The sequence below is a fragment of the Canis lupus genome, chromosome 7, assembly GCF_048164855.1.
Source record: "Canis lupus baileyi chromosome 7, mCanLup2.hap1, whole genome shotgun sequence".
NCBI lineage: Eukaryota > Metazoa > Chordata > Mammalia > Carnivora > Canidae > Canis > Canis lupus.
Window position 1 is genome coordinate 67,079,303 of NC_132844.1, and position 25,616 is coordinate 67,104,918.

Below are 25,616 nucleotides of genomic sequence, written 5' to 3' on the forward strand. Positions count from 1 at the left end.
TTTATTTCATTAGCTCCCCTCTTTTTAAAAAAATTTTTATTTGTTTATTCATGAGACACACACAGAGAGAGGCAGAGAGACAGGCAGAGGGAGAAGCAGGCTCCATGCAGGGAGCCCGATGTGGGACTCCATCCCAGGACCTGGGGATCACGCCCTGAACTAAAGGCAGACACTCAACCACTGAGCCACCCAGGTGCCCCTCAGCAGCCTCTTTTAATGGATACCTGGATTGTTTCTAATCATTATCAACAGCCATGCTGAAATAAATAGCAGGTGCATTCTGGATATGTGCAGGTAGATTTATTGAATACATTTCCAGTAGTGGGATTGCTGGGGGAAGGGTACATGTATTTGTAACTTTGCCAGATCTTGCCTTACTACCTTCCATGGGTTGCCCGGTGTTCTCTGTTCCCCTCAGCCTCTCCAGCAGACTATGTTATTAAACTTTTGAATTTTTGCCAACTTAACAGGTAAAAAAATGGTATCTCAAAAACTTTAATGTGCGTATCTTTTATAACGGGTGAGTCTGAGCATCTTCTTTTATGTTCCCAGGGCCATTCGATATTTTGTTTTAAAGTTTTTTTTTTCTTTTAGATTTATTTATTTATTTGTTCATGGGAAACAGAGGAGAGAGAGAGACAGAGACACAGGCAGAGGGAGAAGCAGGCTCCCCGCAGGGAGCCCGACGTGGGACTCGATCCCAGGTCTCCAGGGTCACGCCCTGGGCTGCAGGCGGCGCTAAACCGCTGAGCCACCCGGGCTGCCTCGATATTTTGTTTTATGTGCACTGTCTATTCATATCCTTTGCTCATTTTTTCTATTGGGTTTTTGGCCTTGTTCTTACTAGTTCCTGGGAGCTCACGCTGTATCAGCGCTAAGCCTTCTTTGTAACCCCATGTATACCTTGAAGTTTCCGCAGAAGGTTCAGACTTCCCTCCTTTTCTCGTGCGTGTGTGCGTGTGTGCGGGTGTGCGGGTGTGCGGGTGTGCCTGGAGGAGCCGAGGCCTGGGGAAAGGCGCTAGCCGGGATCCACAGTCACTAGGGTCTATCGGGGGGAGTAGCACAGCCGCTCTGATGATGGGGCTCTGCCTGGGTGGTGGGGCACGGCGGGCCAAACGGCAGGCCGGGGTGGGGGCAGGACCAGGGGGGTCGCTCATCCCTAAGGGGAGAGGCCCCGGCCAGGGGGCAGCATGGAAGGTCCCCTCCATCCAAATGCGGAGACACACAGGGGTGACACGCAGTTGGTCTGTGGCTGTTGGTTCTCTCGGCCCCCCAGGTCCCGCAGAATCTCACGCCCGTGCCCCCGGGAGCCAGCGCCAGGCCGTCCTGGGAGGACGCGAGCCGGACCCACGCCTCGCGGCGGCGACCCGACAGCGCCCGCCGCGCCTGCCCTCCGCGGAGCCGCCGGGGCGGGAGTGGAAGCCAGATCCCGCTCTTTCGTTTTCGTTTCCCGGAAGGACAGCGATTACCCGAGCGCCCTGTGAGCCTGCTGGTCCGGGGAACCCGAGGGCACGCTGCCCGGCACTTCTCCAAAGAGGTTTCCTCCTCCTCGCCTTCCAGTGCCGGGGCCCGTTGCGGGGTGGGTGGGAAGGAGGGCCCGAGAGCGCCCAGCGGCCGCGGCGGCTCTCCCACCTCCACCTGTAATGCAGGTAAGAGCCTGGCGGCTGAACCCCTCAGCGCGCCGAGTCTCCGCACCCCCATCCCTTCTCCGCCACCTCAAATTCCATACCCAAGTTATCAGACCTTTTTCCTGCCTGGAATCTCACTCTCCAACATTTCCCCAAACCTCACCATTCATCCCTCACCGGCCTCCCTCCTCACTCACCTCCAGCCTCACTGTCTCTCCTCCGAACCTCTCTGTGTTCTATTCTGCTCCTCCTTACATCCTCCTCACCCTTGGATCATCCAGTTGTGACGTCCCTGGAAGTTCCTGCGACCCTAATAGCTGACAAAAGCCCACTGCAGAGGGGCCCCCACTCAAGCAGTCCCTCTCCATTTGCCATATTTCACCAGCAGCTTCAGAACTGCCCCAGAGCTGGTCCCCTTCCCACCTCCAAGGCCCTTTTCCACCTCCTCTCTCTAAGAAGATTCAGATCCATATCCACAGTTTATCAGACCTCCCCCTGGTCTTCATGCGGAAGCCCAGAGTTCTCTCAGTAGCTCCCTGGCTGGTATTTTCCAGGCAGCTGAAACTCCAGAATTGGCTGATCCTAATGCTTGGAAGAGGCTAGAGGAGTCCACAGGGGGCTTTCCTGCAAGCGTGAGACCCTAGACCCTTCTCCAGCTTGGCAAGCCAATGCTCCTAGGTGGCAGCCTCAAGAGGCTGGGTTACCTGGGAAATAGCACCAGCCTTGGAGGGGGTTGAGGGTGGGGTTGGGGATACCAGCCAGAAATGCAGTGAGAACTACCCCAAAAGGTGTTAAAACCTCCTCTGCTTTGCAGCTCCAGATCCACAGTCTTTCACTGCCGGTTGCCCTTCTCAGACATCAAGAGATGAATGTAATGCTCTTGAAGATCCTAGTTTGAGAAAATGACTTGCTGGGACTAGTTTCACTTTTACTTTTCACGGAGTGGCACCTATATAGCTGGGCATAAGCCCCAAGGCCACTTCTGTTTCTACAAAATCTTGTCACTTTTTCATCCCCTCATCCTGAGGGATGAACCAAATCACCTCTGGGGCTGAGCTGGTTATAAAATTGTAAAGATACAGGCTTCCCTTGGAGGGATTTTGGGATTCAGAAATTTATCCTTCCTTTTTCTCCCTTAAAATAAGCATTTACTTGTTTATTTATTTACAACTTAAGGTCTTTTTATCCTGGCCCCTCATGTCCCCTGTGTCCTCTCACCAAGGTCCCAGTAGATATTTCTAGACTCTCAGATTTCTATCTTACAAGTCAAATTTTGGCAGGGGAGCCTTCTGGTGGGGTTACGCATATGCATGAAAAACTTGAATCAGAAAGATGAAATTTATCAAGTGTCTACTCTGTACAAAATGTTGAAGATATCAAGCTGAAGACGCGCATGGTTCCTACCTTAAATTTTTTTTTAATTTCTCATTTATTTATTTGAGAGAGAGAGAGAGAGTAAGCAGGGGGGAGGAGCAGAGGGAGAGGGAGAAGCAGACTCCCAGGCAACTGAACTACCCAGGCACCCCACATGGTTCCTACCTTTAAGGTAGATGCAGAGATGGATGCTCTTTCCCTTTGAGAAAAGTTCTTAATACGTTTAAGGATGACTGAGACTTCACCAAGAAGGTTTGTCTTTGACTGCCCTGGTTTTTCCTCTTTCTAGGAGGGAGCATTGGCCAGCTCTTCTGTGAGCCCCGAGGCAGCCACACCACCCCCAGGAGCCCAGGCCAGATGTGAAGCTAGAATGAACTTGCTGGGTGAAGGGGAAATCTGCAAGTTGCCAGGAAGACTCCGTGAGTAGAGAGGAGGAAAAGGCTGACTTTTTTTTTTTTTTTTTAAGATTTGTTTATTTATTTGAGAGAGAGAGAGAGAGAGAGAGAGAGAATATGGTGGGAAGGGATAGAGGGAGAGAGAAACTCTCAAATAGACTCCCCACTGAGTGTGGTGCCCTACAACATGGGACTTCATCTCACCACCCTGAGATCATGACCTGAGCATAAATCAAGAGTTGTACACTTAATCGACTGAGCCACCCAGGTGCCCCAGGCTGATGTTTTTAAAGGACATAAATGTGACACATAAACTTCTTACCTAAGGAACTGCCTTCCCTCCATTTACTATTTCTTTGCTGGGTTTTATTTAACTTTTCCTTGGTGAGAAAGTCAGAGGATGTAAATGTGAATTCTCACTGCAGAGAGCGCAGCTGCCATGGCCAAAGGTTAGGGCCGGCAGTCTCCTCATTAGTAAGATGAAGGCTGGGATCAAATGAGCTATGGGTTCTCTTCCAGTCTAAAGACAAAGAGTTGGGGATATTGCTAATGAGGAAGCCAGATAGGGTTAATCAGTGAGCAACAGCTATATGTATGTAGAACTCTCTTTTAAATAATTATGTTTAATTTTTATTGTTACAAAAGTAGCACGTGCTTATCATAAAAAAATGGGAAATGGCAGGGAAGCATAAGAATACGTAGAATAATCAAATCTGCCCAAAGAGAGCCACGGGAAGTATACTGGCCATATCCTTTTATTTCACTTTCCTAAGTAATGCTCTTGTCTGAGTAAACTCATAACCATAGAACAGGCTGTAGATTCATGTATTTATGTCTGTATTTCAATGACCAGAGCTGAGAGGTGGAAAAGCTAAGTGACATGCTCAAGAGCACATGGGCTCTCCATGCTAAGGCCAAACCTTGGTCCTGCTGATAATCTTCCAAGAGATTTTTAAATGTACTTCCTAAGCCATGGAAATCATGGGATAGGCAGCAAGCCGACTGCCAGTGGAAGGTCTTAATCTTCTTGGGGCAGCTGTGGGTAGCTACATCTGACGTGAGTTGTGAAACCTCCAGGCCACTTCTTGCTCAACTCACTCAGTGTCTGAAACACCGATTTCATACCCTTCTGATTTCCTGGCCACGACCTGATTTTTGAGCCACCAACAGGATTGAGCAGAATGTTGGGTATGACTTTACAGGCCTTGGGAAGACCTGGATACCCCCCAAATACCCCTGCTGTCCACAGCCTGGTATTCTTTTAATGAGGATAAGAGGGGGACTCATGGATATGAGAGAACCACAGAGTGTGAAGGATGCCCTCATGCCTCAGAGCAGTGGTGGAGGAAGTGGCAGTGTGATTTAGGGAGGCGGGCATGGAGCTCTATAAAGAATCTCTGTTGTTTCATTTTGTCCAAATGCCTGCCCTGACTGGTAGCTCGGGGCTCAGGGCTGTTCCAAGGAGATATTTGGCAACGGTTACATAGAGGATAGAATTTGGACTCTGACCCAACCCAAGCCATGGCAATGAGGAAAAATGGAACTTTGGGGACAGACCTGAAGACCCTGAGTGTTGCTGTTGAGAAGAAGCTTTGATGTCATCTCATGGCAGCTGAGGACCCCGATTCTCAGAGAGGGACGGGCTACTTTGCAGGTTCCACAAGGCCCTCTAGATTACCCCCCATTTCCTCCCCCATATTCAAAGACCGCCCCCATAACTTGCACACCAAGTTCTAGAATGTCAACACTGATAGAGACCCTAGATGTTGCCTCAGGTAACTCACTTATATTCCAGAAATTGAGGGCCAGAAGATTGTGTTCTGCCCAAGGTCAAGTAATCTTTGGTCACCTCCCTTCTTCTGGGTGTCTAGCTCAAGGTTATTGGGTAAGAGGGTACAGGAGAGGGAGTAGGGACTTAGAAAATTTAGTCATCATCTTGGTAAATGCAGTTATGCAGGGCTTTTAATTTTTTGAGGTCACCTTTGGTGGGTCCCTTCTGAGATGGTCCCCAGGTCTTTCTGCACATTTCTAGTGACAAGAACGTCCTCCCCTCTTCAGCCAGCCTTATTCCCTGTTACTCAACTCAGGGTGCAGGTCATTTGATCTATTTAGAGCTCCTGAGGTACTAGTGCTATAGCCTTTGGTTAGATTTCTCCAGAAACAGACCTGGAAAAACTTCCCCATGGAGGAGAGAGAGAAGGAAATTCCATTTAAATTTAAATTGTAGGAGTGGCTGGGTGGCTCAGTTGGTTGTGTCTGACTCTTTGTTTTGGCTCAGATCGTGATCTAAGGGTTGTGGGATCCCACCCATGTTGGGCTCCATGTTCAGCCCAGAGTCTGCTTGGGATTCTTTCCCCCTCTCCCTCTGTTCCTCCCCCACCACTTGTGCTCTCTCTAAATAAATAAGTAAATAAATAAAATCTTAAAAAGAAAAAAAAAAGAAATTTAAATAGTAGCACTGTGGGCAGTTGGAGCTCACTCCCAGAGGGGACTTCTGGGGTACAGTGAGAGCACCCCCTGAGTCATGCTAGCCCAGGGATAAAGAGGCAGGTTCTTCATCTACCCAATTCCCATCCATGATGGGGTGAGGCTGCTTCCTTGATTCTACAGCAAATTGGAAAGACCCCTCCTTTGCGGAGAAGTGGAGCCAAACCCAGCCAGGGATTGGCTTGGCTTCATCCCTACTTTCTCATTCCTCTTCAGCTTTCCAAGTTGTCCTCTGCATTGGCTAAGTCAGATGCAGAGTCAGGTGCTGACATTCAGCATTCAGTGGCCTTCAGGGAGTAGAGGTGAGAGCTAAGGGCCTTGAGCAGGACCCCAGCAGCATCTTCTATACTTCTCATCTTAGATTTCATGACTCATATTTACTTCTGAAAATATTCAGGCAACACGGTTCTGGCCTTTAGTAAATATCTAACAATCTTAAAAGATAGGGCACACTAAATGACTCATTTTCCTGCCAACAACATCCCAAAGAAGCAAACTCCTGACACCTAATGAGAGATTGACCTTTCAAATGGCTGGAGTGATGTCATCCCTGTTTCCTGAAATTGGGTTTCCATTGCCTGGCATCTCTCTGACATTTATCCCCAATTGCCCACCCCATTCCCTCCTCCATCTCTGGCTTCTATTCTAATCATCAGGGTGATTTGCCTCCTCAGGAAGGTGAATAAACAAAACAAATCTTGCTTAGCTTTGTGAGTTGGTGATAAGTGGAGCACACACAACTTCCCTGTAGAGCTTACATTTCCGTGCCTATTTGCCTGACAAACAAAGATGTTCATTAGAGCAGTGCAGAGTTCACTCCAAAGATGACTGTCCTGTCTAGTGACGGGAAGTAGGCTGGGACTGAGGGGCTGGATCCACGAGGCTCCAGCACTGTGTCCTGCACTCACAAAAGGAGATTCACAATGATTCCTCCCTCTTTGGAAGTGGAGAGTGAAAGAGAATTCATTTCCCCATCCCCCAGTCTGCATCCACAAGGATTTTCTCAAGGCCAGGGTGAGTCAGGAGCTGTGAAGACAGTACAGGCCCAGGGACCACTGGCAGGGGCTGGGCAGAGGTCCCTGGGGAGTAAGTCTGAGAGGAAATGATGCAACCTCAAGGGGACTGCTCAGGGGATTTTGAGAAGAGGCAGTTTAGAGATGGTCACTGGCACAGCCACATTTGATGACAGAGACACTGAGACGCCATGTGAGAAAGTCATCTGTGCAGCTAATGGCCAGATAGGGCCTCACACCTTGGACTCTTAGTCCTTGGTCCCATGTCTTTGCATTTTGCTGGAGCTTATTCCCTGGGGAAAAAAACTCTGTCAACTTCCCACTGCTGGATGGAGAAGAACTGTGATTTCTGCATTTTGAAATTGACTTTCAAAGCTCCTAGTTGTGAGTAAGCCATGGGAAGAGACCACAAAGCACACCCTGTCCAATTTTCAAATGTCAAAGGCAGAGGGATGACACATCCCTGCAACTCCCTGGCAGTATAAAACAAGGGAAGAGGCCCTTGGGGGAACTCTAACAGGTGTTCGTGTTGCTGTTCAAGTTCATATCTTTCACCTATACAGAATCTCTGGGCACTCATTTTCATATATACAATTCTAACAGAGTGTAGCTTCCTCCTCTCCTGGACCAGGGTGGCTCAATTTTTCACATGCAAATGAGACTCCTGTGAGCCTTGCTAGATACACAGATTTTGATTCAGTAGCTTTAGGGTGGGACATAGCTTCTAGAGAGCTGTATCTCTAGTAGACTCCTGGGTGACACTGCTGCTGCTAGAAATACATTTGAGGACCTCATTTTATATAGCTATGTCCTAATGGTGCTTTTCAAAGTGTTTGGTCAGGATTCACTAAGGAGTGGAATCAATTTAATGGATCAAAATAAGTATCTTTAAAAAATGAAATAGAACATTTTACAAATACTTTGGGCTCTTTATAAGTATGGGTCATGATATAAAATGCATTTTTTTTTTTTACTTCCAGTTGAGGTCAGAATGGTCTGAGAAACTTTGCCCTAGATGGTGGCATATGACAAGCAGTAAGTTAGATGGACGCAGGTGCCAAGACAAAGGTAGAATGGGGTGGAATGGGGAGTCTGGAGACTAGAAGCGCATGTCCTAGAAGCTTTGAATATAGACAATGATGTTTGTCACCTGCCAATGAAAGGGAATATGGCAAACAACAAACAGATGGGAGATTCCCAAACCCAACAATTTGGAAACCAAGAGCTTCCTCCTCCCTCAAGTCAGGGCCTGGACTAGACTGTGTGCATCTTTGTGCCGATTGAAAAGAACCTCACTTTTGGAAGAAGCTAAGCCAAAGCCCTTGGTTTTATCTCTACCCTCCCATTCCTTCCTTAATGGTGGCTTTGTGCAAGACACAACACAACTGTGTGTGCTGGCCCTGCCCCACTGTCTGGTGAATATAAAGCTGAGTATGATTGCCAAGAAAAGCAATATTAGCTAAGTTAACAGGGCAAACAATGGGGTGATGGATTTGAGGCTGCTGGACAGTGACTCTCAGTAAACCAAGGACAATGGTAATTGCTAAACTATGGTCATCAGAGCAGAGAAACAAGCTAGTCCCTCTATTTTCAGGCAAGCTCCACCAATGAGGATGCTGATAATCATAATAAATACCATTTGTTGAATTGTTACTCTTGACCAGGCATTGTGCTGGGTGTGTTGTATATACTGTCTGATTAAATACACTTGAACAGGCCTGGAAAATAGATTCTTTTATTATCCCCATCTTATAGATGTGAACATTGGTCTTAGAGTGGGGAGAATTATCTTGTCCTTGGGGCACCTGGGTGGCTCAGCGATTGAGCATCTGCCTTCAGCTCAGGGCGTAATCCCAGGCTCCCTGCGGGGAGCCTGCTTCTCGCTCCGCCTATGTTTCTGCCTCTCTCTCTGTATCTCTTATGAATAAACAAATACGATCTTAAAAAAAAGAATTATCTTGTCCATAGTCACCCATCAGTAAAAAGATGGGGGGCTGGGATTCAAACTCAGGTACGTCAGACTCTGAAGCTGTCATTTACTCTGAGCATCAGCCTCCACTGTGGGATGATGACAGCTTTCATTTTTAAAGGACTAGCCAAGTACTTCATAGTTTCCTGCATTCCTCCTGAGAACCCTGCCAGGAAGGTAGAAACCAGATGTTAGTTCTGATTTGGTTGCTAATGATTGGTCCAGCTCTGTTGTTCTGGAGGTCACTCTATCCAGCAAACTGCAGGAGTATGGTAAGGAATAGCTGGGAAATAGCTTTGGTCACATGGGGAGGGGCAGCTGGAGGGAGTCTGGAAATCAAGACAGAGGGTTTTTGACTTGCTGGGGTTGATTGTTGGGAGCCATGTCAGTTTCTTGAGCAAGAGAGTGAAAGGGATGCTATGAGAAAAGAGACCTGGTTGGGGTAGGACTGGGAGTTGGTCAGGATGCCTAGAAGTCCTTCAGCTCACTCATTTAAGCAATTTATATTTATTGAGCATCTCCTGTGTGCTGGGCATTGCTGTAGGTGCTGGAGAGACAGCAGTGACCGAGACTGGCAAGGTCTGTGGTCATGGAGCTGACATTCTAGCGAGGGATGCCGTGACTGCATAAGGAAGCAGGATGCCCAGTAATAAGCAATAAGTAATAAGAGGATAATGTGGCCCAGGATGGGGAGGGTAGCCCTTGAGTCCTGCCCTGCTCTGGGGGTGGGTGGGAGGCAGTGCTGACTCTTCAGGAAGATACATGAACCCTCCATCTTTCCCAGCTGGCGGCTCTGTCCAGATCTGTCCCAGGAGTCAGGAACCAGCCAAGCTGGAAATCCCCAGTAAGCATGTAGTTGGGGCAGGGAGAGTAAGGTGGTATCAGCTGGAGTCTTGAGACACAAAGATGGTTGATGTGAGGAACTGAAAATACAGTGGATCACATCCAAGAGAGGGAAAAACATGGGTTGGTTTGCAGGTAAAGCCCTTGAAAGGTGGTTAGACTGGTAAGGGGAGACTCTTAGGGTCATCCCAGTAATGAGGTCAGGAAGACATTGTGTGTGTGAGGGTGGGTGGGTAGTGGACACCTTAGATAATGCTCGTCAGCAATTGCTAAGCTCTTAGGCTGTGCTGAGTCCTGTGCCAACCATTTTACTTGTGTCACCTCAGCTAGTGTCAGGAGCTCCACTTGTCTTGGAAAGCACATACCACGTGCCAGACCCTGGTCTTTAAGTTGGTGATCTTGTAGAACCCTCATGACAGTCCCATGTTGCTAGTACTGTATTCGTCACCACCCTCGATGTGCTGGTGAGGACACTGAAGCATAGTTGTTTTGCCAGTTTTCAGCTGGTCTGGCAACATCATTGATCCTTTTTGTTGTATGATTCTCCTTTTCTTTTAGGTATAATTTACATAAGATTATGTGTACAGATCTTGAGTCTACAAATGTTTATGTTTGTTTATTTTGTTTTTTTTTTTAAGATTTTATTTATTTATGATAGTCACACAGAGAGAGAGAGAGGCAGAGACACAGGCAGAGGAAGAAGCAGGCTCCATGCAGGGAGCCCGACGTGGGATTCGATCCCGGGTCTCCAGGATCGCGCCCTGGGCCAAAGGCAGGCGCCAAACCGCTGCGCCACCCAGGGATCCCTATGTTTATGTTTGGATACACCTGTGAGCCATAGTGAGATCGGGAACTAGACCTTTTCCAGTGTCCCAGGAAGTTCCCCTGCTCCTCTCCCCGGTCCCTTCCCCTACAAAGGGCAACCACTGCTCTGATTTCTCCCCCTAGATTAGCATCTGTTCTTGATTACATGTTTACGTCTGGCTTCTTTCCTTCAATATATCAGTAAACTTTAATCCATGTGTCATGGATTAGCAGTGCCTTATACTCTCTGTTTAATGGCCAGGCAGCATTCCATTGCGTGGACACATCACAATTTGATTGTCCCTCCTCTGGCTGATGGATATTTGGAATGTTTCCATACTTGTCTGTTATGAACTGACACTGCGGACATTCGCATATATGTCTTCTGGTGGATGCATTCCCACCATGTCTCTTGGGTCTTTACGTAGGGGTGAGATGCTGAATGATATAGTATGTAGCCTGGGTCCCTAACCCCTCCACCATCCTGCCCCTCATACAGCCCAGCAGCCCACTCAGGCAGTGAAATTTTATCCCATTTTACAGGGGTGGGGGGATTGAGGCTAAGAACACCTTGTAGGTGATTTGGCTAGTAAGGGGTTGAGCTGGGACCCAGACCCTGGGGTTGGAGGTTTGGCCCAGAACTAGATGGCTGAGCCACTGCTTGGAACTTGGTCCTTCCCTGGGGGCTCAAATCCTATTGGAAAGCCTTTTGTAACCCTAGTATTCTTTGAGGACACAAGGAACCGGAAGGTCCTTTTTCTGTATTTATTGGACTGGAGGTTTTGACAGCAGAGGGATGAAAAGTGAGGGTAGGAGAGAAGAAGAGGTAATGAAAGAAAAACCAAATTTCACTCCGGAGTGACGACTGGCTTCACTTTCAGGTACTATTGTGTGACCTTAGAGTCAGTCACAGATGGCTTGGGAAGTCCTATGCCCCTGTCTCCAGACCTGGTAGCAGGACCACATCTGTGGTTGATACTATCTGCCAAGTTCATGGTTTCCTCCTCTTTCTGTAGTTTTAGTGTTTCTCTGGAAGCAGGACAGCTGGAGGGGGTAGATTCCATCCCCTCACTCTGGCCAAACACAGGACCATGTTTTCCTCTGACTCTGGAACATAGTTTTGAATTTTCAGGATGACAGCCTCAAATATCATGAAATAGGCAATCCCGCAAAAATGCAATGGCCAGTGGGCTCCCAGAGCCCCAGAAGCCCTGGCTGGCTAATGGGCCTGCCCCTGATACTCCTGAATCTTACTGTCAGGTGGCTTCAGCTTTCATACCACTCAGCTTTTGTGTCTCAGTCACTTCTGTGATTACTGGACTGATCTCTCATGGAGGCTCTAAATTCCTATTTCCACCAGCAAGGCATCCTTTCCCCTGCATTCCTGTCAGGTGTAGGTGTTATCATTAAAATGATATCTCATTCTTCTCTGATTATGCCTGTCCCTGACTGTGAAGTGTCATGTCTTGGCGCATCTTTATTAGTGGATTGTTCTACTGTAGAGGTTCTCAAGTGGAAGCAATTTTTCTCCTCTCCCTTGGGGACATGAGGCAATGTCTGCAGACATTTTTTTTCAGACTTTTTTTTTAAAGATTTTATTTATTTATTCATGACAGACAGAGAGAGAGAGGCAGAGACAGGCAGAGAGAGAAGCAGGCTCCATGCAGGGAGCCTGATGTGGGACTCAATCCCGAGTCTCCAGGATCACACCCCATGCCGAAGGTGGTGCTAAACCGTTGAGCCACCAGGGCTGCCCAGTGTCTGCAGACATTTTTGGTTGTCACATCTCAGTGTGTGTGTGTGTGTGTGTGTGTGTGTGTGTGTGTGTGTGTGTGTGTGTTTGCTGCTGACATCTAGTGGGCAGGGGCCAGGGATCCTGCTGAACATTCCACAAAGCTCGGGATAGCCCCCACAGCAAGGAATTATCAGGTGCAAAGTGTCAGAAGTGCCGAGGCTGATTGCTCCACCTGAATTGCTGGTAAGATGTTTGGTCTTAAAAAAAAAAAATCAATTTAAAGGTGCTCTTCACTTATGACAGACATTCATCCTTTATTTGTCATCTACATTGCAAATTATTTTCCTTTATTCTGCTCTCTTTTAGTTTCATTTATGGTATACACACACATACAAAACCTAATGTAGTCAAGTGCATCCTCCACATAATGTTATAGCCTCTGAGTTTACTGTCATGGTTGAGGTTTGAGGTTCCCCCATCCTTATTGAATGCATGTGGGTTTCCTATTCCTGCTTTTTAAATATTTTATTTTTAAGTAATCTCTATGCTCAGCATGGGGCTCGAACTCACAACCCTGAAATAAAAAGTTGCATGCTCCTCCAAGTAAGACGTCAAGTACTCCCCCTATTTCCACTTTTTTTCTTTTTTTAAGATTTCATTTATTTGTTTGACAGAGAGAGGGTGGACGAGTATAAGCAGAGGAGAGTGGCAGGCAGAGGGGGAGGGAGAAGCAGTCTCCTCACTGAGCAGGGAGCCCGACTTGGGGCTCGATCCCAGGACGCTGAGATTATGACCTGAGCTGAAGGCAGATGCTTAACTGATTGAGTCACCCAGGTGCCCCCACTTCTATTGAGTTTCTTTTTTTTAAATTAATTAATTTTTTTTCTATTGAGTTTCTATTATTCTATATATTAAGGCTTAATCCCATTTGGAACTGATTTTTGTAAATGGTGACAGGTAAAGGTCCAGATATATTTTTTTCCAGGTGGACAACCAATGTGGTTTTTACCATAGCTTAAATTCACTATCTTTTCCCACTGAATTAAAACCCCACCTCACACTTTCGGGCTCCTTCTTTTCCAATGATACTTGTGAGTCTCAGGTAATAGCGTCAGATCTTGATTACGTGGCTTTGTGGTATGTAGTACCATGAAGGCCAGTTGCCACGTCTGTTCTTTTTTTTCCCCCTTAAATAATTTTTCAGTCAGTTTCAGAAATTTCTTCTTTATTATTCATTCTTCAGTCCCAAAATAAAGTAAGGAGCCCCTCCTTCCTCCCATGCTGGGCTGTGTTGCCCTGCTTTCTGTGTTTGTAGCTCAGGGCTCTTTCCCTCTGCACGGCTGAGCAGGATTTCATTGGGTAGTCATTGGTTACCTCCCTCCTGCCAGCCTCACTTTGCCTGGGATATTGGCTGAATTGATGAATAAGTGGATACTGCACTTTTTCTTTTTTCTCTTTCTTTCTTTCGTAAACTTGAAAATGAGTTTTATCTCTTGTGCTGATTTGGGACCAAAGTAGTCACAGGTTGGCTCCATCTTTGTCACTGCCAAGATATGGCCATGGACAGGTATCTCCCCTGCCTCAGCTTTCTACCTGTCATACCAGCCCTGATGAACCCTGAGCTCCTTCCACTGTTACGTGGCCAGGATCCTGGCAGGGTTGAAATGCTCTTGAGAGGAGAAGCACCACACAAAGCAAAGCCCCAGGTTGTCAACACAGTGGGCACAGTTCTGGGGGCCCCAATATTTTTAGGGGCCAACAGAAATGTTCTGATTTATTTTAAAATTAGGAGAAAAAAAACTTTTAGGCAGAAGAAAATGTTTTAATACATAACAATATACTCGTCTTTATACCAGTGTAGTCATAAAATAAAATTAAAAATATTTTTTAGGGAAGGAAAGGGCCTATGAGCAAGAGTACCAAGGACCGTGAAAGTTGTCACGTGGCCCTCTTAAATGCAACCCAGATGAGTGAGGCAAATTATTGGCATTAGAAGCATAATAGGTCCAGGCAGTGTAGACATGTAGAGAGAAGGAATAAAAGAAAGCAACTCATTGTCTGGGTATTGCCAGAGGCAAGAACACACAAACTTAAAATGGGTGCAGGAGACTTCCTGGTCCCTTGGGCTGCTCTCTGAGCAAACCCAGACCTGAGCTGGTACAAGAGAGCGGAAGAGTGGGGCAGCCAGACAGACCTGGATTCTGGGCCTGACTGTACCCCGTGTTACCTGTGTAACCCGGGGCTAGTCATTTAGCCTCTGGGAGCCTCAGCTTCCTTATTGGGGAAACAGTCACAGTAACACCCTTTCTTCACGTCTAATCATACATGCCATCACTCAACACATGTCTGTGGAGCGCCTCCTGTGGTCCGGTCGCTGTCCTGGGTGCTGAATACATAGAACAAGGTGCCCTAGCACATCCAGCCTGGTGCCTGGCATATAATAGTTCCTCAGTAAATATTTGTTGACTTAATAGTTGGAAAACAGGCCAGGGGGAGGGGGTACCCAAAGTAAAATAAGTGAACATATACAAAATGCATAGATAATGATTAACTTAAACATATGACCATATCAAGTGCAATGACGAGGAAAAGTAAGGTACCAGGAAGTAAAAGAACAGGACCTGGTGACAAAGGAGGAGACAGGACAGCAGAGCATCTGCTCAGATGTAGCGTTCTGAGTGGGCTTCTTGGAGGAGGTGATATTCCAGAGAGGGCCTGAAATGGAAGGATGAGTGATTGTTGAGGGGAGAGCTCCTGTCCCCACCCTGTGCTCTCTCTCAGTCCCTGTCCCTCTGGTTGCAGGCATCCAGCCGGCACTCTGGAGCAGGGAGGACGTACTGCACTGGCTGCGTTGGGCAGAGCAGGAGTACTCTCTGGAGCGCACTGGGGAGCATGGATTTGAGATGAATGGCCGAGCCCTCTGCATCCTCACCAAGGATGACTTCCGGCTTCGTGCACCTGGTTCAGGTCAGAGAAACTCACTGAATTCCCTCTAAAACATTCCGATGAAAACCAGGTAGGCCCAGGGAGGAAGCTGGAGGGAGATGGACGTGTTGGTTGGAGGAGCATTCTCAGCTTCCAGCATGGCAGACATCCCCTTTTCCATAAATGTTTGCCTAGTGGTTCCTCACAAAAGCAGCCTGCAGCAAAGGAATCTGGGTGTTGTTTGCAGAGCCCCAGAGCTCTGTCCTACTGTCACTTCCCCTCGCCTTCCCCACAGCTCTTGTCTCCCCTAACCCTTTCCACTCTGCTGCCTCTCATCTCATCAGCATGAAGCTTGTAACTGATCCCAGACCTCACCCAAGAGGCAGGTGACCGACCTGCTTCTTGCCTTCACCCCTAGGGGACGTCCTGTATGAGCTGCTCCAGTACATCAAGACCCAGAGGCAAGCCCTGGTGTGTGGGCCCTTTTTTGGAGGGGCCTTCAGGCAGAAGATGCCCACTCAGCACTACCCTTGCCTCCTGAAAGGTGAGGAGGCTCCTCTCAGAGCTCTGGGACCCTACCCCAAGTTGGCTTCATTGGAAGAACAGGGATTCCTCCAGGCAAAGGAAGAGGCAGCTGTGTGGGCTGGGCTCCCAGCTCCCCTCTGCCCTGCCTCCTAAGCCATCACCCCTGGCCCCTGTGGGTCTCCTGAGACCACCCATCTCCCCATTTCTCTGCACTCCTCTCTAGCAAAGCATTGTTGTCTGGTGTCCCTATTCCCTCTCCTCCTGATCTCTTTGTGGAAACTCTTTTCTAGAAACCTGAATGTGGGGATGTCTCTGTCCACTGTCAATACTTACTCACTGTCACCTCTCATGGCCTTCAATGGTCATACCCCCTCCCCTCAAACTCTTCCCTTGACTTCCAGAACACCCCATGGTCACTCCTCAGTTTCCTGGCTTTTCTTTTTCTCTCCTTCTTCTAAATGTTGGAGTACCCCATGGCTCAAGGGGCCTCTTCTCTATCTGCACTCAGACCTAGAGTGTTAAATACCATCTAGTACCGATGACCCCTACATATACCCCTACAGACCTCTGCAAATTCTAGACTTTCACACCCCACATTGCCTACCCTATACCTCCCCTGGGATGTCTAATGGGCATTTCAACCTTAAGAGCTCCTAAAGCAAACACCTGTCCCACCTCTCTCCCCACAACTCTACTCCTCTTCTGGGATTCCTCATCTCAGCAGACTGCAACATCATCTTCCTGACTGCTCTGGCCAAAATGTTGGATGTCACCTCTGCTTGTTTTCTTTTTTTTCCCACTTAAATCCCAACCATCAACACGACCAGTGGACTCTACCCTCATAATCTATCCAGAACTCAATCACTTCACACACCTCTATTGCTGCCCATGGCCCAGCCCTCATCACTTCTAGAGAATCTCCTCACTGATGTCCTTGTTTTCACTCTTGATCTCCTATGATCTATTCACAATAGAGTAGCCAGAGAGATTCATAAATCAGATCATGTCACTTCTCTGCTCAAAATCTTCCAATGGCTCCCATCAAACTCAGAGTCAAAGCCACAGTCCTTATTTTTTTTTAAAGATCTTATTTCTTTATTCATGAGAGACACAGAGAGAGAGAGAGAGAGGCAGAGACACAGGCAGAGGGAGAAGCAGGCTCCATGCAGGGAGCCTGACATGGGACTCGAACCCAGGTCTCCAGGATCACACCCTGGGCTGAAGGTGGCGCTAAACTGCTGAGCCACCCGGGCTGCCCAGCCACAGTCCTTATAAATGACTCCTGCCTTCTGCTGTCCTCTCCCAACCCTCTCCCCCTTGCTCATGCTGCTCTAGCTACAACAGCCTCCATGGTCATTGAATAAGCCAGACACATTCCTGCCTCAGGGCCTTTGCTCTTGCTGCTCCCTCTGCCTGGCATTCCCTCTTCTAGATTCTCACATAGCTCACTCCTCTCTTTCCTTTAGATGTCTACTAGATGTTAACACTTCAGTGAGACCTTCCCTTACCATCATGTACCTGTCTTTCCCAGGATTCCCTATCTGTCTTACAGTGCTTTATTCTCACCCCCCTCGTATTGTATACTATTTCCTTTTTTATTTTACACATTCTCTCCGTTTGCAACCCCCTTACCCTCCCACTATAATATAAGCTCCATGAGGGAAGGGGCCTTTTTTGGGTTCAGTGATATGTCCCCCACATGCTTTAGAACAATGCCTGGCTCACAGAAAGTTCTTAATAAATATTTGTTGGGTGGATGGAGAGGATACAGGACTAAGATACAAGCATCTGGATTCTGGACCTGGTTCTGTCACCTCTTGGCTTTGCAAGGGGTGGGTTTGAGAGATTAAGTTACTTGTCTCAGAGCTGAGGTTGGCCCCTGTGCTGTCTGGCCCTCACCTGTGCCAGAGCTTGGGGACCCTATGTCTCCTTGACCTTCCACCTGGGGACCAGATGGAAGAAGAGCATTGGGAGTGCTGCCTCACGGGGCTCCCAGGCATGGCATTGAGGGGTCTGAGCTGGGGGAGGCTCAGGATTCTCCCCACAGAATCAATTGGTGCTTATCTGCTTGCAGAGGGGACCGGGCCCCCTCAGTTGGCCCCCCAAAGGGATCTCCTGCAGCAGCCATCACATCTGGGGCCTGCCAGCTTCTTGAGCCCCCTGGCTAAGTGGCCCCTTGGCAGGGAGGAGTCCCTCGATGTATTTCACTGTGAGGAGCTGGGCTGCAAGACTGAGGGAGACTGCTCCTCCCCCACGATGCCACAGGCCCCCATCGATGGCAGGATCTCTGGTGAGTAGGAGGCTGTGTGCCCCTGGGAGGTAGGCTGAGGCCAAGTTTAGAGGGTGGGTGGTGGCAGGGCAGAGGTTTGTTTTGAGCTGAGGAATGGAGTCTGTGCTGAGCTTTTAGAAGAGTTTAGGGTGACTGTCCCATGTGCTTGCCATAATCTGGCCACAATAGGGCAGGGACAGTTAAACTAGTCACAGTCAGATAGTGAGATTGGCATGGAGTATTCCTCTCTTTAAATTTTTATTTATTTATTTTTCAACAATTGGGTGCTTACTGTGTATCAGGCATGGTTCTGAGAACTTTACTTAATCCCACACCAGCTTTTTGAGGTTAGTATTAGCTCCATTTTATAGGAAGGAAAATGAGGCACAGAGAACTTAAGTGACTCCCCCAGGATCAATCACACAGCAGTAAGTGCCAGAGCTGGGGCATGAACCCAGGCAGTCTGGCTCCAGAGCCTGAGCTCTAAGCAGGCAACACACTTCCACTCTACATTCATTGTTAAAGTGTTGACTAACAGGCCACCAGAAAAACTGACAGATAAACTGCCTTTTTTCTCTCTCTCTCTTTCTTTTTTTTACAAGATTTTATTTATTTATTCTTGAGAGACAGAGAGAGAGAGAGAGAGGCAGAGACACAGGCAGAGGGAGAAGCAGGCTCCATGCAGGGAGCCTGATGTAGGACTTGATCCCCGGACCCCGGGATCATGATCTGAGCCAAAGGCAGACGCTCAACCGCTGAGCCACCCAGGTACCCCCTGCCTGCCTTTCCAAAGCATAATTTTGAGCCACGCTAGGGCAATAACATTTGTCCTAAGACACCACTAAGCCTGGCTTCTGGGTTGGAAATGCCTGGGAATCACTGAAGCACAAGCATTTGATCTTTTTAATAATAATGCTTAATATTCTCTGAGCACTTACTCTGTACCAGGCACAGTGCTAAGGGCTTTTGGGTTTATTATGTTACTCAATCCTCATATCATCCCTTACAAAGATACTGTGGCTCAGAAGAGGTTAGGTAATCTGCCTGAAATGACCCAGCCAGGTGGCCCAGGTAGGAGGCCTTAAGCTCTTGCTCCCAGGCTCCCTTGGCCACTTGCCCTCCATGATGATTTGATTTTCTCAAGCTTCTCACTAAAGGACTTGACAGGATGGATTTAACAATCCTGATTTAACAGAGAATAGGGCAAAGGGCAGAGAGGGATCTGGAAGCAGGTGCAGGCCACTGGCCGCCATCCAGCATCCCCACTGCCTGCCCTTGCTACCTGCCCCCCAAGTGAAGGGTGTTGGCTCTCATGTTTGCAGAGCTGAGTTAGTCTTTTCAGTCTGTGTGTCACTCAGGAGATTGGTGACTGGGATATGTCCATACCTCTCTGGGCTTGTTTCGTCATATCTCGCTGTGGATAAAGATTTATATATTTATTTAAGGGGGGGCACTTCCTAGAGTTAAGGTGAATAAATGAGACAATGAGCCCCCGCAAATGGCTGTGCTCCATCGTAGACTGCCGGCTGCTGTGGGATTATGTGTACCAGCTGCTCTGTGACACCAGGTATGAGCCCTACATCAGATGGGAAGATAAGAACGCCAAGATCTTCAGAGTTGTGGATCCAAATGGGCTTGCCAGACTCTGGGGAAACCATAAGGTAAACCTCAGCTAGCATGTGGGCTGGCCTCCACATTTCCAGAAGGAGACAGAGCAGGAGTTCAGAGTGGACCCCTCAGCACTAGGGGACGGTTTTCAACTGACAGAGGTGGGGGTGAGGGGCTTCACCAGCAGCTCCAGAAGTATTGGGATCATTTTATTCTGGGAGATCCTAAGGGACAAGAAGTTACTTCTTGAGGATGGGGACTGTCCCCGAAACTCAGGAATCTTGCCCTTCTACTCACTTAAACCCACCTTTGCTTAGTTCTTGAGACTCTCAAAGCGTTTTTACATGAATTACACTGCATATGCTGTGGGGTAATTAGGCCAGGTGAGGAAACTGGTTTCCCGGGGTGGGGTGGGGGAGCTGGGGTAGAGATTCAGGTCTCAGGCTGTGTGGGAGCATTGGGTATCAGGGCTGGGAAAGCCTGTTAAGCACTGAGGTCTGCATTCCCAATGTGAGGAATGCCCATAACCTAAAAGGGCATCTGCCAGAAGATTTTAGGTGGTTTACCCCAAATTTTACTAATTATTTATTTTAGTAAGAATTGGGATTAAAAGTTTTTAACTATGACGTCAATCTCTTGCTTTACAGTGATGATGTAAAGCAAGTGTCCTTGTCTATAAATAAATTCAGTTAGCTATAAAAAGAGTCTTAAAAAAACTATTAGCAATCAATCATGGTAATCTATAATAGATAGCGTTTCCTAAAATGGTATAGCATTTGATCACCAGGCACTGCTCTGAGGGCTTTCCCTGCATTAACTCGTTTAATCCTCAGGACACCTCGTGAAGTAGACACCAGAGGGGAAACAGAAGCACACAAAGTAGTTTGTCCAAGAGTTTGCAGCCAGTAGGTGGCGGAGCATGGACTTGAACACAGAGTGTGTGCCTCTGCCTCCACTCTATTTTAAAGATTTATATATTTATTTATGGTGAGGGGAGGGGCAGAGGGAGAGGGAGAAGAGAAACAAACTCTCTGCTGAGCAAGGAGCCCCATGTGGGCCTCAGTCTCAGAACTCTGAGATCACGACCTGAGCAGAAACCACGAGTCAGGCACTCAACCAACCGCGCCACCCAGGCACTCAAAATGATCTGCTTCTGTTGCCTCTCTGTGGTGCTGGTGGTTGGAACGGATGCAGATGACTCAAGCCTGGGTGTGTTCACCTCGTCCAATCCCCTTCTAGTATAGGGAGGGGAACTGCGGCCCAGGGAGCAGCGATTCCATTTAATGAGCATATATACCCCATGCCAAGTGCTGTGCTAAGTGCTCCCATGGATTAGCTAATTTAATCCTCACAATAAACCTGTGAGATGGGTGCTCTCATCTTCATTTTATAGCTGGGGAAACAGATGCAGAGAGGTGAAGAGATTTATCCAAGGCCACGAACCTGCCACATGGTGGAGCTGGGGCTTACGTTGACACTAAAGCCCAGCCTCGTTGCCTTACTCTGCAGTGCCCACACCTCAGAGAAAAATAAAATGACTTGGCTAAAGTCACGCAGCTCATGGCGAGCTACCCCTACCATTGTGCTTCCCTTTCCATTCTGTCTCTCTGACTGCATTTCCAACTAAAAAAAAAAAAAAAAAAATATATATATATATATATAGAGAGAGAGAGAGAGAGAGAGAGAGAGAGAAAGAGAGAGAGAGAGAGAGAGAAAGAGAGAGAGAGAGCGCCAACACCCTTCACTTGGGGGGCAGGTAGCAAGGAGATATATATATATACTACTTGTGACATTTGCTATTTGGAAGCAACATATGAAGGGCGCCTGGACAGCTCAGTCGGTTAAATGTTTGCCTTCGGCTCAGGTCATGATCTTAGGGTCCTGAGATTGAGCCCTGCATTGGGTTCCCTGCCCAGTGGTGAGCCTGCTTCTCCCTCTCCCTGTCTGCTGCTTGTGCTCTCTTTCTCTCTCAAATAAATAAATAAATAAATAAATAAATAAATAAAATCTTAAAACATAAATAAATAAAAGCAACATGTGATTCATTCTTGCCCTGTGGTCCTGAGCCCTGTAGGTGGTACTCATTATTTCTCCTCCAACCTTCCCCTGCCTGTCTCCTTCCAAACTCAAGAGAGCTCTCATAAGCCCTCGAAAAACTCTGGTTCCGGGGGGTTAAGAAACCATCTGGTTCAACCTGTTTCTTTCTTTCTTCCTTTTTAAAAAAAAAAAAAAAAAAGGAAATGGGGTAGAGTGGGAGGTGGAGGATGGAGGCAAGGAGACAGAGACAGACATTTTTTTTTTTTTTTGAGAGAGAGAATGTGAGCAGGGGGAGGGACACAGGGAGGGAGGAAGAATCTCAAGCAGACTTTCCGCTGAGCATGGAGCCTGAGGCCAAAAGCATGCCCTGAAAGCATGACCTGAGCCAAAATCAAAAGTCGGATGCTTAACCTACTGAGCCACCCAGGTGCCCCCAACCTGCTCCATTCCAGGTGTGGAAACTGAGGCCCGGAGGGAATGGGGTGGGGAGCGGAGGATGATGTGGGACTGCTTTGCCTTCTAGAACCGGGTGAACATGACCTATGAGAAGATGTCACGTGCCTTGCGCCACTACTATAAGCTGAACATCATTAAGAAAGAACCTGGGCAAAAACTGCTATTCAGGTGAGTAGCCTAGGGGCTGAGGAGGAAAGGGGAAGCAGTGGTTGGGTGGGCTGGAAACCCCCAGCGGCTGGGGCAGGGGCTGACTTGCAGCTGGGGCCTGAATATTCCAGATTTCTGAAGACACCCAGGAAGGTCAGCCAGGACAAGGGCAGCCACCTGGAACAGCCGGAGAGCCAGGAGCAGGACAGGATGGATTTCAAGGAGGAGATGCTGGAAGTCTCTCCGTGAGGGGCAGGTGGATTCTGGGCACCAAGCAGTGACAGGCCAGAAACTGAGTCTCCCTTGAAGGCAGCTAGCTGTATGGTGGTCTCCGCCTTCCTCCCGGAGCAGCAGGGATCCCTGACGGGGTTTTGCACTCATGAGATCCCAGCTATTGTCCCAGACCTCAAAGCTGCCTGCCCACCCGGGAGGCTGAGAACTGGGGGGGGAGGGGGAGCCTTACATTCAGGGCATCATGGTGGGCATCGTCCTTGGGTAGGCAGCCCTGGAGCTCAGTGGGGCACCGGGTGTGAACCCTCTCTGCCCTACCCCTTGTTACCTGCCCAGCTTGGGAGAGGTAGCGGGGCACTGAGAGGGCATCCAGCCCAGCTCCATCAACTTACAGAAGAAGGAAGCAGAGGCCCCTCACTGAGCCTTAGTTTGTAAAAGGGACATGCTCTTGAAGACCTGCCCTCAGGGGGCTGATGCTGGCCTGGGAGAAAGGGACACGGCTTCATCAGTCTTAGTAATAGCAACATAATAATGCGAACTGACATGTAAGCGCTCACTACATGCCAGGCCTTGTGCTACGGTTCCTACCCACATTTTATCTCATTCAATTCACCCTCCAAACCTCCAAGGCTTAAAGATGGGGAAACAGAGGCAGAGGCTTACAGAGCTGGGAAGTCTCTCCAGAAGGCAGCACTGTTACTTGGCTTGTGCATTTGTTTTAGTGACTCTGCGTGTATGGGGCACTTTACTTAAGCAGAAGCCATGGCCCTGCCTCTCTGCCCTCAGGGTCTCTGTTGAGTGGTTCATCTCACTTGGCCCAACCTTCTTTCCTGAGGTTTCAGTCCTCTGGTGACACTATGACTATGGCCCAGTGGAGATTGCCACTGCCTCCTAGTATCTGTGGTTTCCTGTGCTCCTGCTCCTGGACCTGCACCTGCCATGTGACCTTGGGCAGGTGGTTTCCCCTCCCTGGAACCTCAGGCTTCTCACCCATAAAATGCAGGTGCTATTCTGAGCTGACCTCACAGGATTGCCAGAAATCTCCATACGACAACATTGGTGACAACATTGGTGACTCCACAAATCCCAAACCACTCTGAAGCTTGAAAATGCCTCTGCGCTATGGGTTCAGCTTTTCTTCTCTTCTCCCCAACGCCCCTAGGAGTGGCTGGAGGCTTGGGAGGGGGTCAGAACCTCTGCCCTGTGACCTCCTCCAGTAAGATTTGGGGGAGAAAGGGAAGGGATGTTTTCACTTCACCGAAAACAGAACTTCTTGGATTCACATCTTCTTTCTTGGTAGGAGGAAACCTCTGCCTCTCACCCCCTGGGCAGGTCAGGAAATCCCCAGCCTGAGCTGGCTTTGAGTCACCACACAGAAGCTGAGAAGGATTCCTGGACTTTGGCACTCAGAGCTTGATCACTCAGGAGCAGGGCTTCTGTCCTGGGTTAGTCCCGTCCCGGGCCTCGACTGTTCCACACCAGAAGTGGCCGGGCCACAGCAAGGTGGCCTTGGCATAAAGGCTCAGTATGAAAATCCTTGGCCTCTTTCCTCTTCCTTGAGACGGTTCCATCTCCTCCGCTTTGGACCAGGATGAACCTGTGCTCCATAGCGTTTCTCAGCATCTCTAACCCAGAACTCCACAATTGGACGGGGAAAGACTGTTGAAACCTCCCTTGTCCAGCCCCTCCTTTTATTGATAAGGCAACTGAGGCCAGAGATGGTGGTGGCAGGGTGGGTAACTTGCTCAAGGACAAACAGCTCAGCCTGACTGACTCCTAACGTTGCCCCATAAGTCACTTCTTCCAGGTACGATGTTGGCATTTGCCTGGCGTTCGTTAATGGTTGTCAACAGCTGTGTGTCCCAGGGAATATGTCTCTACCCAAGGCGATGAATCTCACCCAGTGCTGGGGCCACAGGGGCCTGGGCTAGGACAGACTCTTCCACCCCAGAGCCCAGATCCTTAGCCTCCCCACTCAGCCCCAGGGGAAAGTCCACCTTTTCCCCACCTCCCCATGCATGTTAGGCCTGGGTCTGGGATGTATACTTGGGTGCCAGGAATAAAAAGATCCATTCAGCCCTTCCCTCCACCAACATTAACTGAGCACTTGCTGTGTACCTGGAACTAGGTGAAGCTCTGGGTTTACAACCATTTTTGGCACAGATTCCCGAAAAGTGATGGGTCACTGAAAACATGTCAAAACGGATTTCCTCACATAATTTTCAAAAGCAAGAGATACATTCTCATAGTTTGAAAGAAGAGCCAGCCATGTCGGTTTTTCTTTTTTTTTTTTCACAGATAATATTAAAGTCAACAGTAAATAAATAATTTATTTAAAAACTGAGTGTGTAAAGAAGTTCATTAATGAAATAAATGACACAAGTCACTGTCACCATCTTGTCAAGCCACTTACAGCATGAACCCAAAGCATGGGCTCCGTGATTCTCTATCTCTGCTACATGGATTCTTGCCAACAGTCTTTTTCTCTTGCAAGGAAGTTCCACTTCTCCCTGGCTTTCCCCAAGATATGATTGACGTATAACATGGTGTAAACTTGAGGTGACAACATCTAGCACTTCCTTCAATCCTGGTGGCCCTGCCACCTCTCGAGCTCCTATGGGAAGCCTGGGCTGATGCTGGTGACCTATCGTCTCTCTCCTGGAGGAGCCTAGTAGTGACAACTCTCCTTGGCTTCTTCCTCTGGTCCCTCATTATGGTGTAAATCCACATTTTCTACTCAAGCGTTCTTTTCCGAAGTTTTATAGAGATGCTCAGAAGACACATCCATTTATAGAGCGAGGTCTTAATACCTCCAAACTATCCAGCTTCTGGCGGTAAATACGAAGGTGATCCTGGCTCAGAAGGAGTCTGTGGAATGCCAGGTCCCTTCCTGTGTGCTGACTTGGCTACCCGGAGGGACTATTGAACTAAGCTGCCCTGGGATGGCTCCAAGATTTGGGCAGGGAGTTTTGAGTATGCTGTTCTGAAAATCAGAATGTGCATATTTTAAAAATATTTTAATCATGAACTTAATTTTTTAAAATTCCCAAATCCTTGTAAGTTCATTGCTGATATAGGGGTGGCATAGGAAGAATGATGTGGCCCTGCCTTTGGGGAAGTTCACACATTAGACCTTGTCACAGTCCATGCCCACTGGAGACAGTGAGGAC

The 25,616-nt window shown here is 48.2% G+C and overlaps 1 protein-coding gene across 4 annotated transcripts; it reads left to right on the forward strand.

Moving 5' to 3' along the window:
- The first annotated feature begins 1,392 nt into the window (after window positions 1-1,392).
- ETV7 (ETS variant transcription factor 7) lies at window positions 1,393-24,786 on the forward strand. Of its 4 annotated transcripts, none has more exons than XM_072833260.1 (8): window positions 1,397-1,649; window positions 3,292-3,421; window positions 15,051-15,215; window positions 15,592-15,717; window positions 17,773-17,988; window positions 19,486-19,628; window positions 22,136-22,236; window positions 22,347-24,786. In XM_072833260.1, the coding sequence occupies exons 1-8, from the start codon at window positions 1,644-1,646 to the stop codon at window positions 22,462-22,464; spliced, it is 1,005 nt and encodes a 334-aa protein (XP_072689361.1). In that variant the 5' UTR covers window positions 1,397-1,643; the 3' UTR covers window positions 22,465-24,786. The 4 variants fall into 4 exon arrangements, with proteins under 4 accessions (XP_072689363.1, XP_072689361.1, XP_072689362.1 ...); XM_072833261.1 differs by lacking the exon at window positions 1,397-1,649 and adding an exon at window positions 1,966-2,499; XM_072833262.1 differs by lacking the exon at window positions 15,592-15,717 and having other exon boundaries at window positions 1,393-1,649.
- The last annotated feature ends 830 nt before the right edge of the window (window positions 24,787-25,616 follow it).

Coding starts and splice junctions, on each gene's coding strand:
- ETV7 (XM_072833260.1), top strand. Junction 3,422..15,050: donor CAAGTTGCCAGGAAGACTCC/GTGAGTAGAGAG, acceptor CTCTGGTTGCAG/GCATCCAGCCGGCACTCTGG. Junction 19,629..22,135: donor GACTCTGGGGAAACCATAAG/GTAAACCTCAGC, acceptor TTTGCCTTCTAG/AACCGGGTGAACATGACCTA.